Here is a 12698-nt window from a genome sequence, read left to right on the forward strand (position 1 = left end):
GACTGTATGTATGGTTATTCCATGTGTACCTGTGTTGTATGTGTCGAACTGCTTTGCTTTATCTTGGCCAGGTTGCAAATGAGAACTTGTTCTCAACTAGCTGACCTGGTTAAATAAAGGTTAAAAAAAGGACTATACAGCTACAAGTAGTGAGTGGAGTTACTAACAGACTCTACAACTACAAGTAGTGAGTGGAGTTACTAACAGACTACAACTACAAGTAGTGAGTGGAGTTACTAACAGACTCTACAACTACAAGTAGTGAGTGGAGTTACTAACAGACTCTACAACTACAAGTAGTGAGTGGAGTTACTAACAGACTCTACAACTACAAGTAGTGAGTGGAGTTACTAACAGACTATACAACTACAAGTAGTGAGTGGAGTTACTAACAGACTCTACAACTACAAGTAGTGAGTGGAGTTACTAACAGACTATACAACTACAAGTAGTGAGTGGAGTTACTAACAGACTCTACAACTACAAGTAGTGAGTGGAGTTACTAACAGACTACAACTACAAGTAGTGAGTGGAGTTACTAACAGACTACAACTACAAGTAGTGAGTGGAGTTACTAACAGACTCTACAACTAGAAGTAGTGAGTGGAGTTACTAACAGACTCTACAACTACAAGTAGTGAGTGGAGTTACTAACAGACTATACAACTACAAGTAGTGAGTGGAGTTACTAACATACTATACAACTACAAGTAGTGAGTGGAGTTACTAACAGACTCTACAACTACAAGTAGTGAGTGGAGTTACTAACAGACTCTACAACTACAAGTAGTGAGTGGAGTTACTAACATACTATACAACTACAAGTAGTGAGTGGAGTTACTAACAGACTATACAACTACAAGTAGTGAGTGGAGTTACTAACAGACTCTACAACTACAAGTAGTGAGTGGAGTTACTAACAGACTCTACAACTACAAGTAGTGAGTGGAGTTACTAACAGACTCTACAACTACAAGTAGTGAGTGGAGTTACTAACAGACTATACAACTACAAGTAGTGAGTGGAGTTACTAACAGACTCTACAACTACAAGTAGTGAGTGGAGTTACTAACAGACTACAACTACAAGTAGTGAGTGGAGTTACTAACAGACTACAACTACAAGTAGTGAGTGGAGTTACTAACAGACTCTACAACTACAAGTAGTGAGTGGAGTTACTAACAGACTCTACAACTACAAGTAGTGAGTGGAGTTACTAACAGACTCTACAACTACAAGTAGTGAGTGGAGTTACTAACAGACTATACAACTACAAGTAGTGAGTGGAGTTACTAACAGACTCTACAACTACAAGTAGTGAGTGGAGTTACTAACAGACTACAACTACAAGTAGTGAGTGGAGTTACTAACAGACTATACAACTACAAGTAGTGAGTGGAGTTACTAACAGACTCTACAACTACAAGTAGTGAGTGGAGTTACTAACAGACTATACAACTACAAGTAGTGAGTGGAGTTACTAACAGACTCTACAACTACAAGTAGTGAGTGGAGTTACTAACAGACTATACAACTACAAGTAGTGAGTGGAGTTACTAACAGACTCTACAACTACAAGTAGTGAGTGGAGTTACTAACAGACTCTACAACTACAAGTAGTGAGTGGAGTTACTAACAGACTATACAACTACAAGTAGTGAGTGGAGTTACTAACAGACTCTACAACTACAAGTAGTGAGTGGAGTTACTAACAGACTATACAACTACAAGTAGTGAGTGGAGTTACTAACAGACTCTACAACTACAAGTAGTGAGTGGAGTTACTAACAGACTCTACAACTACAAGTAGTGAGTGGAGTTACTAACAGACTCTACAACTACAAGTAGTGAGTGGAGTTACTAACAGACTCTACAACTACAAGTAGTGAGTGGAGTTACTAACAGACTATACAACTACAAGTAGTGAGTGGAGTTACTAACAGACTATACAACTACAAGTAGTGAGTGGAGTTACTAACAGACTATACAACTACAAGTAGTGAGTGGAGTTACTAACAGACTATACAACTACAAGTAGTGAGTGGAGTTACTAACAGACTATACAACTACAAGTAGTGAGTGGAGTTACTAACAGACTATACAGCTACAAGTAGTGAGTGGAGTTACTAACAGACTATACAACTACAAGTAGTGAGTGGAGTTACTAACAGACTATACAACTACAAGTAGTGAGTGGAGTTACTAACAGACTATCTTTCACTGTGTGTTACGAATCCCTTTGGCCCGGCAGTCTAGGGGGGATGGTAACGAGACCCGTAACATAACTCAGTCAAAGTATAAGTGAAAACGTAACAGTGAGAACGAAAAACCACACAACTAAATTACCGTCAAACACTCATGGTTTATTTGGTAAACACACGGTAAAGGGGGGGGGGGGGGCAGGAAAAGGGGCTGAGCTGGACCCAAGGAAAGAAACAAATAGCCAAAAACACTCCTAGGCTAGACTAGCCTACTTCAATACAGCTAACTAACCACAAATACAGTGGGTGGACCGCCGAGTTCTAACTAGTGTTCTTAGACAAAGTATTCCTACAGGTAGTGTATGCCCATGGGCCACTTGTGTGGAGGTGTGTCTTCTGATTGATGACTGATTGTTGACTGATTGGGGAACGATGATTGCCACCTGTGAGGGGAGAAGGAGAGAAAAGAAATACACACAGGATACACTCACACAGGATACCTGTATCCGTAACACTGTGATTATTATTATTTGACCCTGCTGGTCATCTATGAACATTTGAACATCTTGGCCATGTTCTGTTATAATCTCCACCCGGCACAGCCAGAAGAGGACTGGCCACCCCTCATAGCCTGGTTCCTCTCTAGGTTTATACCTAGGGTTTGGCCTTTCTAGGGAGGTTTTCCTAGCCACCGTGCTTCTACACCTGCATTGCTTGCTGTTTGGGGTTTTAGGCTGGTTTTCTATACAGCACTTTGAGACATCGGCTGATGTAAGAAGGGCTCTATAAATACATTTGATTTGATTTAGTAAACAAGTTAAATGTCTTGTACAGATGAAATATTTTTCTCACACATAGCTTACTTGGACACTGCGTCCCCACATTTCCCACTCTCCCACGTAGAATACCCTGAAGCCACAGGGCTCTTCTCGCAGGCTCTATTTCCCTACGTGGGAGCATTGCGATCCGTAGGTCATGATTTTTGACCTGGTTACATGTACATTGAACAACACAGCAGCTTTTTACTAAAAATCAACAACGAAGTTGTCTCTTTTATAACTGGGGTGAATGGGGAAGAAGAATGTTTGTTTTCCCCAATTTGTGGGCGTGGTCCTTATTATTACGTGAATATACATCGACTTGGATTATGGGTGCTGGAGATACACTACCGGTCAAAAGTTTTAGAACACCTACTCATTCCAGGGTTTTTCTTTATTTTGACTATTTTCTACGTTGTAGAATAATAGTGAAGACATCAAAACTATGAAATAACACATATGGAATAATGTAGTAACCAAAAAAGTTTTAAACAAATCAAAATATATTTTATATTTGAGATTCTTCAAAAAGCCACCCTTTGCCTTGATGACAGCTTTGCACACTCTTGGCATTCTCTCAACCAGTTTCATGAGGTAGTCACCTGGAATGCATTTAAATTAACAGGTGTGCCTTCTTAAAAGTTAATTTGTGTGATTTCTTTCCTTCTTAATGCCAATCAGTTGTGTTGTGACAAGGTAGAATATTTGTATACAGAAGATAGCCCTATTTGGTAAAAGACCAAGTCCATATTATGGCAAGAACAGCTCAAATAAGCAAAGAGAAATGACAGTCCATCATTACTTTAAGACATAAAGGTCCGTCAATTCAGAAAATTTCAAGAACTTTGAAAGTTTCTTCAAGTGCAGTCGCAAAAACCATCAAGCGCTATGATGAATCTGGCTCTCATGAGGACCGCCACAGGAATGGAAGACCCAGAGTTACCTCTGCTACAGAGGATAAGTTCATTAGAGTTAGCAGCCTCAGAAATTGCAGCCCAAATAAATGCTTCACAGGGGTCAAGTAATAGACACATCTCAACATCAACTGTTCAGAGGAGATTGTGTGAATCAGGCCTTCATGGTTGAATTGCTGCAAAGAAACCACTACTAAAGGATACCAATAAGAAGATGAGGCTTGTTTGGGCCAAGAAATACAAGCAATGGACATTAGACCAGTGGACATTTTTCCTTTGGTCTGGAGTCCAAATTGGAGATCTTTGTGAGACGTGGTGTGGGTGAACGGATGATCTCCGCATATGCATATCCCACTGTAAAGCATGGAGGAGGAGGTGTTATGGTGTGGGGGTACTTTGCTGGTAATACTGTCTGTGATGTATTTAGAATTCAAGGCACACTTAACCAGCATGGCTATCACAGCATTCTGCAGTGATATGCCATCCCATCTGGTTTGGCCTTAGTGGAACTATAATTTTCTTTCAACAGGACAATGGCCCAACACACCTCCAGGCTGTGTAAGGGCTATTTTACCAAGAAGGAGAGTGATGGAGTGCTGCATCAGTTGACCTGGCCTCCCCAATCACCCGACCTCAACTAAATTGAGAGTGAAGGAAAATCAGCCAACAAGTGCTCAGCATATGTGGCAACTCCTTCAAGACTGTTGGAAAAGCATTCCAGGTGAAGCTGGTCGAGAGAATGCCAAGAGTGTGCAAAACTGTCAAGGCAAAGAGTAACTATTTGAAGAATCTCAAATATAAAATATATTTTGATTTGTTTAACACTTTTTTTGGTTAATACATGATTCCGTATGTGTTATTTCATAGTTTGATGTCTTCACTATTATTCTACAATGTAGAAAATAGTAAAAATAAAGAAAAACCCTTAAATGAGTAGGTGTTCTAAAACTTTTGACCGGTAGTGTATACTGTAGAATACTCTAATGGGTTCTGGAGATATACTGTAGAATACTCTAATGGATTCTAATTCTAGTTATAATACAATAAAGAGTTCTAAATCTATTCCTGTGGGTATTCCCTTGCTCTCAAATCAACTTCCTGTGTTTGTACATTTGGGATCTGTCTTCTGCCTTTTTTTTTTATGTATTTGATCGTTTTAATTTGTTGACTGTGTATAAAAGGTTCCTAACAAATGAAACATATTATGTATCGTTTAGGTTCTGCAGAAGATGACAGACCTGAGGCAGATAGTAACAGACCACGTGCACCTAATCCAGCTACTGAAGAAGACTGAAGTGGACATGTGTCTCCACCCACTGCTGCAGGAGATCATGAGAGACCTCTACTAGTAGGGTCAATATGAAATGGCACCCTATTCCCTATATAGTGCACTACTTTTACGCACTATATGAAATAGTTTTTCATCCAAGGTAACGGAAAAACACCGGTTCAAAACCGCATATGGATGTGTTAGTCCTATTGATGCCACTGATGAGGCATATTGGGGCGGCAGGTAGCCTAGGGGTTAGAGCATTGGGCCAGTAACCGAAAGGTTGGTGGATCGAATCTCCAAGCTGTCGTTCTGCCCCTGAACAAGGCAGTTAACCTTCATTGTAAATAAAAATGTGTTCTTAACTGACTTGCTTAGTTAAATAAAGGTAAAATAATAAATATTGGAATACTATATTAGGGACTAGTAACTACTAGTCAGAATGAGATGTTAACCTGTCTGACGTTATAGATTCTAAATGGTTCTATTGGCGCTGTTGGAAAGGAAAAGGAAAAAACCACTGTGATTATTATGAGCCATATACTGTAGTTCCACCAATTAATATACGTTATGCTGTATGTAGGTTCATTAGAGTTTATAAACAAAAACTTACATCTATAATATCAAGATGTAACTGTCTTAAAGGTTTATCCCCATAGGACCAGATAGGCTACACTAGGTAACAGGTAGAAGGTCCACCTGTCAGATCTGATCTCAGTTGACTCACCTGCAACATAGAGAGTGGTTTCGATAGGGTTTCTATAGTGCTTATATAGTGTTTCTATAAGGTTTCTATGACGCTTCTATAGTGCTTCTACAGGTTTTCAATGGTGCTTCTATAGGGTTTCTGTAGGGTTTCTATAGGGTTTCTATAGGGTTTATATAGGGTTTATATAGTGCTTCTATAGGGTTTCTAGTGCTTATATAGTGTTTCTATAAGGTTTCTATGACGCTTCTATAGTGCTTCTACAGGGTTTCAATGGTGCTTCTACAGGTTTTCTATAGGGTTTCTATAGGGTTTCTATAGGGTTTTCTATAGGGTTTCTATAGGGTTTCTATAGGGTTTCTATAGTGCTTCTACAGGTTTTCTATAGTGCTTCTATAGGGTTTCTATAGGGTTTCTATAGGGTTTCTATAGGGCTTCTATAGGGTTTCTATAGGGTTTCTATAGGGTTTCTATAGGGTTTCTATAGTGCTTCTACAGGTTTTCTATAGTGCTTCTATAGGGTTTCTATAGGGTTTCTATAGGGTTTCTATAGGGTTTCTATAGGGTTTCTATAGTGCTTCTATAGGGTTTCTATAGGGTTTCTATAGGGTTTATATAGGGTTTATATAGTGCTTCTATAGGGTTTCTAGTGCTTCTATAGGGTTTCTATAGGGTTTCTATAGGGTTTCTATAGGGTTTCTAGTGCTTCTATAGGGTTTCTAGTGCTCCTATAGTGTTTCTATAGGGTTTCTAGTGCTTCTATAGGGTTTCTAGTGCTCCTATAGTGTTTCTATAGGGTTTCTAGTGCTTCTATAGGGTTTCTAGTGCTTCTATAGGGTTTCTATAGGGTTTCTATAGGGTTGCTAGTGCTTCTATAGGTTTTCTATAGGGTTTCTATAGGGTTTCTATAGGGTTTCTAGTGCTTCTATAGGGTTTCTAGTGCTTCTATAGTGCTTCTATAGGGTTTCTATAGGGTTTCTATAGGGTTTCTATAGGGTTTATATAGGGTTTCTAGTGCTTCTATAGGGTTTCTATAGGGTTTCTATAGTGCTTCTATAGGGTTTCTATAGGGTTTCTATAGGGTTTATATAGGGTTTATATAGTGCTTCTATAGGGTTTCTATAGGGTTTCTATAGTGCTTCTATAGGGTTTCTATAGGGTTTATATAGGGTTTATATAGTGCTTCTATAGGGTTGCTAGTGTTTCTATAGTGCTTCTATAGGGTTTCTAGTGTTTCTATAGGGTTTCTAGTGCTTCTATAGGGTTTCTATAGGGGTTCTAGTGCTTCTAGAGGGTTTATACAGGGTCTCTAGTGCTTCTATAGGGTTTATATAGGGTTTATAGTGCTTCTAGAGGGTTTATAGTGCTTCTAGAGGGTTTCTAGTGCTTCTAGAGGGTTTCTATAGGGTTTCTAGTGCTTCTAGAGGGTTTCTAGTGCTTCTAGAGGGTTTCTATAGTGTGTCTAAAGGGTTACTATAGTGTGTCTATAGGGTTTCTATAGTGTGTCTATAGGGTTTCTATAGTGTGTCTATAGGGTTACTATAGTGTGTCTATAGGGTTACTATAGTCTGTCTATAGGGTTTCTATAGTGTGTCTATAGGGTTTCTATAGTGTGTCTATAGGGTTACTATAGCGTGTGAGCTCATTATGTAAGATAAATATACTATATTGTGCTTCATATGATATTTTGAATAATTTGCCAGCTGTAATTTGTATTTTGGATACAATGAATGTGTGAAATAAAAGCCATATAAATAAATACATATTTTTGTACATGCGTAGATGGATAAATAAATACAAAATCTCAGAGTAAAACACCTTAGTTTAAAATGCTGTACTTGTTGTATTTCAAATACAGTATTTTTCAGATTTTTATGTTGATGTTATTTGCTACTATTTTTTGTTGTTGAAACAGACATTTTTATTTTCAAAGTGCAAATGGACTGGTTTTTGCATTAAAAAAAACTGTTTTAGACTCTTGAAACTTGTCAAAATATGTAAATAAATATTTTCTATTTATCTCTTTTTCATAATTTATTAATCACCATTATGTCTGGAGAAAAATATTTTAAAAGATGTAACCAGATTTTTAGCAGACAAACATGATATCAGGAGAATTTTGTTATCATGCTAACATCAGGTGAGCCATAATGGCTTCCCACTATGTGTTATCATGCTACATCTAAACCCTAACTGCTTCCTGCCATGTTGTAGAGCTGGAAGTGTTCGTGCAGTCTAAACACGCAAAGCTATTTTACAGCCATGACATCAGCTCTATAACGTGTCTCCCCATGACACACCCTGTTGTGTTACAACGTTACTGAACTCTGCTGAACTAGACACAAGATAAACATCTCATGGCTTCAATATGATTTCCAGCTGCAGACAGAGCAGTCAGGCTTTCACACAATCATTTCTAAATCTAGCACACAGATTTCACACATTTTATTCGGTACATTTCCGAAGCCACTGTATATAATTAAATATTATATTATCTTGCCTACTGGATATATTTTATATTATCTAGCCTACTGGATATATATTATCCAGCCTACTGCATATATTATATTATCTAGCCTACTGGATATATATTATATTATCTAGCCTACTCCATATATATTATTATATATTATATTATGATATATTATCTATCCTACTGGATATATATTATATTATCTAGCCTACTGGCTATATATTACGATATATTATATTATCTAGCCTACTGGATATATGTTATGACATATATTATCCAGCATACTGGATATATATTATGATATATTATATTATCCAGCCTACTGGATATATATTGTGACATTATATTATCTAGCCTACTCCATATATATTATATTATCCAGCCTATTGCATTTATATTATGATATATTATATTATCTAGCCTACTGCATATATGTTATGATATATTATGTTATCCAGCCTACTGGATATATATTATGATAATATATAATCTAGCCTACTGGATATATATTATGATATATTATCTAGCCTACTGCAAGATGAGACCCAGGCATCTCTCCATAGGTCCTAAAAAATAAAGTGTACTTGGCAGGTGGGTATTCTGGAAGGCAGCCTGATGCTGTTCCTATGATGCCGATGATTAAATGTGTTATTTATGTCTTGTCAGCATATCCTCACTTTGTTAGTGTCCAGTCTCAGCTGACTTAGCCCTGCCAAGATTTTGCAGTATTTCTGGAAACTCATTTTCAAAAGTATATTTTCCCTCTCCTGAAACCCCCTTAAAGGAACATGTCCAAATATAGCACTCTGGATAAGGAAGTCAATGTTAATGTTTGTATTGGCAAGCACCATGCTCTACCAGCTGAGCTACAGAGGACCATGCTCTACTAACTGAACAACAGAGGACCATGCTCTACTATCTGAGCTACAGAGGACCATGCTCTACCAGCTGAGCTACAGAGGACCATGCTCTACTAACTGAGCTACAGAGGACCATGCTCTACTATCTGAGCTACAGAGGACCATGCTCTACCAGCTGAGCTACAGAGGACCATGCTCTACTATCTGAGCTACAGAGGACCATGCTCTACTATCTGAGCTACAGAGGACCATGCTCTACTAACTGAGCTACAGAGGACCATGCTCTACTATCTGAGCTACAGAGGACAATGCTCTACTAACTGAGCTACAGAGGACCATGCTCTACTAACTGAGCTACAGAGGACCATGCTCTACTAACTGAACTACAGAGGACCATGCTCTACTAACTGAGCTACAAAGGACCATGCTCTACTAACTGAGCTACAGAGGACCATGCTCTACTATCTGAGCTACAGAGGACTATGCTCTACTAACTGAGCTACAAAGGACCATGCTCTACTAACTGAACAACAGAGGACCATGCTCTACTAACTGAACAACAGAGGACCATGCTCTACTATCTGAGCTACAGAGGACTATGCTCTACCAGCTGAGCTACAGAGGACCATGCTCTACTATCTGAGCTACAGAGGACCATGCTCTACTAACTGAGCTACAAAGGACCATGCTCTACTAACTGAGCTACAGAGGGCCATGCTCTACTAACTGAGCTACAGAGGACCATGCTCTACTATCTGAGCTACAGAGGACCATGCTCTACTAACTGAACTACAGAGGACCACAGAGCACACAGAGAAAGTGGGAGGTTTGCAATAATCAGATTTCACACTACATTAAAATGAGTCATGTGGGGGTGTGACAGGTTCAACCATGCTGCTGACGACTTCCCCTTCAGTCATTCACTGGTAACAAAGGCTTCAACCTGATTAGTGTTTAGTGTCTGACACCCTGCAAGAAGAGATAGATTATTAGTCAGTCAGACATGAGACGTTTCATAACATTCACAATAAACCACTTTCTTTCATTCGGTGCTTAAGTATATAATATCTCTCTGTGAACTTCTGGTATTTTTCCATTTTACTTTACACACAGATCATAGCCATTCTACAGACTTACAAATTAAGAGCTTGAAAATCTTCAAATGTTCAGTCTCCACATGTAGAACACAGTACAAACTGTTGTCCAGAGAACTTAGTCAACAAAAATCCCCAAAGTCAAATTAGACAATCAAAGTAAAGATTTAATAACATGCTCAAGCATGCCTCTGTTTTATTACACTATGAAACATATTTTCTGAGACAAGCATTCTGTGAAGATCTAAAGAAAAGGGAAAGGGTTCTCAGTGTGAGACTGTGTGAGTTGAGAAAGAGTTTCTTCTTGGCCACACATTGTGAAACCCGTCCCAGAGAGCTGTCCGCCCACCTAGAACTCTCAGCAGTGGAACTCTCACTTGAACTCTCAGCAGTGGAACTCACACTACATTCTAAAACTCTCAGCAGTGGATCTAAATAGGGCTATATTCAATCCGTAGCAAGGAAGATCCGCGCTGTAGCGTGATTGAAATTTAAAGGCAATGTTACCACGTTCGCAGAGACTGCATTCAGGGTAAACGCTGAATATGTTGTATTGAATAAATTATCAATTGTTTTAGGAATTTAGACTGTTGTTGTCATTAATTTCCACTGACTGGAGAAATGAACAAATCAAGAGCTTTTTCCCACTTTAAATTAATGTTGAATATCAGTCATACGAATTGTACAGTGCTTAGCTGTGTCTGAGCTGTGGCCTTGATGCCAGAACATCCATGTTCCAAAACACCTTGTTCCTCATTCTGACTCCAGTGTGAATTCACATAACTGTTCCAAAACACCAGAGAATCTTGTCCTTCATTCTGACTCCAGTGTGGATCCTCCCCACAGCCCATTGGCTCAGAATAACACTTTGTATGTAGGAGGTATAAAACGTGGGCTGATTTCCCAGATACAGATTAAGCCTAGTCCTGGACTAAAACGTGTGTTCAATGAGAATATCAATGGAGAATGTGTTTTAATCCAGGACTAGTCTTAATCTGTGTCTGGGCAAATGGCCCGGGTGTTCGGGCTTGGTTTCAACAATAGACATATTCACATAAATACATACAAACTAATATACAATATATATTCACATATTCCAACCCAGTCGGATTAGTAGTTACAACCAACCCTAACCCTAATAAAAGTGTTGCCAGTAAATAAACTGTATTGTGACTAAACATCAAACATGACACACAATATGAGGAGACAGGGGAGAGGAGAATCTTGACTTTTGTCCCAGTAATCTTTGCTCTGTAGCCTGAGCAATGAGGGCATGCCTTCCTTTCTGTTGACTCCACTGCCACGTGACCACGATGCAGTCTTCGGTAATATTATGATGCATCAAATGCTGATGGGTAGGTTAGGGTTAGGGTCAGGTTAGGGTTAGGTCACTGGTGCTGGTTAGGGTCAAGTTAGGGTTAGGATCAGGTCACTGGTGCTGATGCTGGTTTTGAAAGAAGGGATTCAGAGTCAGTGCAAACCTTTGCTCCGTCCATGGCTGAAATGTTTCCATGTGTGGAAGTTTCCTTCAGGATGATGACTGGACCACTGGAGTATTTACTAATCATCATACTAACCTACGCTACTCTAAACATCAACATTAATCAGTGTTGAGGAAGCTACTCTAAACATCAACATTAGTCAGTGTTGGGGAAGCTACTCTAAACATCAACATTAATCAGTGTTGAGGAAGCTACTCTAAACATCAACATTAATCAGTGTTGGGGAAGCTACTCTAAACATCAACATTAATCAGTGTTGGGGAAGCTACTCTAAACATCAACATTAATCAGTGTTGGGGAAGCTACTCTAAACATCAACATTAATCAGTGTTGAGGAAGCTACTCTAAACATCAACATTAGTCAGTGTTGGGGAAGCTACTCTAAACATCAACATTAATCAGTGTTGGGGAAGCTACTCTAAACATCAACATGAATCAGTGTTGAGGAAGCTACTCTAAACATCAACATTAATCAGTGTTGGGGAAGCTACTCTAAACATCAACATGAATCAGTGTTGGGGAAGCTACTCTAAACATCAACATTAATCAGTGTTGAGGAAGCTACTCTAAACATCAACATTAGTCAGTGTTGGGGAAGCTACTCTAAACATCAACATTAATCAGTGTTGGGGAAGCTACTCTAAACATCAACATTAATCAGTGTTGGGGAAGCTACTCTAAACATCAACATCAACCAATGTTGGGGAAGCTACTCTAAAAAGATAGATTACCAAGATACCAATTACTTCACACTAGAAGAAGTTAATCTACACTAAAGCTCCCCTTAAGTATAGTTTAGTTCACTAAAGTTACTTTAAAAAAGTAGTTCACTACATACAAACTACTTGGTGAAAAAGTAG

At 38.8% G+C, this 12698-nt stretch overlaps 1 protein-coding gene across 2 annotated transcripts in view; it reads left to right on the plus strand.

Annotated features, from left to right (window-relative positions):
• pparg (peroxisome proliferator-activated receptor gamma) overlaps positions 1-7928 on the plus strand; it is an 88257-nt gene extending 80329 nt beyond the window's left edge. Inside the window, exons 9-10 of one of the 2 annotated variants that reach the window (XR_011667300.1) lie at positions 5151-5980; positions 6144-7928. Coding sequence is in view for 1 of the 2 variants with exons in the window: in XM_071336938.1 (XP_071193039.1) it covers positions 5151-5282 (132 nt within the window). In the remaining variant the exon portion in view is untranslated. Of the gene's footprint in view, positions 1-5150 lie in introns of both variants that reach the window. The other variant, XM_071336938.1, reaches the window with a different exon arrangement.
• Positions 7929-12698: the final 4770 nt, after the last annotated feature.

This window comes from Salvelinus alpinus, chromosome 12 (assembly GCF_045679555.1).
Source record: "Salvelinus alpinus chromosome 12, SLU_Salpinus.1, whole genome shotgun sequence".
In the NCBI taxonomy this organism is placed as follows: Eukaryota; Metazoa; Chordata; class Actinopteri; order Salmoniformes; family Salmonidae; genus Salvelinus; species Salvelinus alpinus.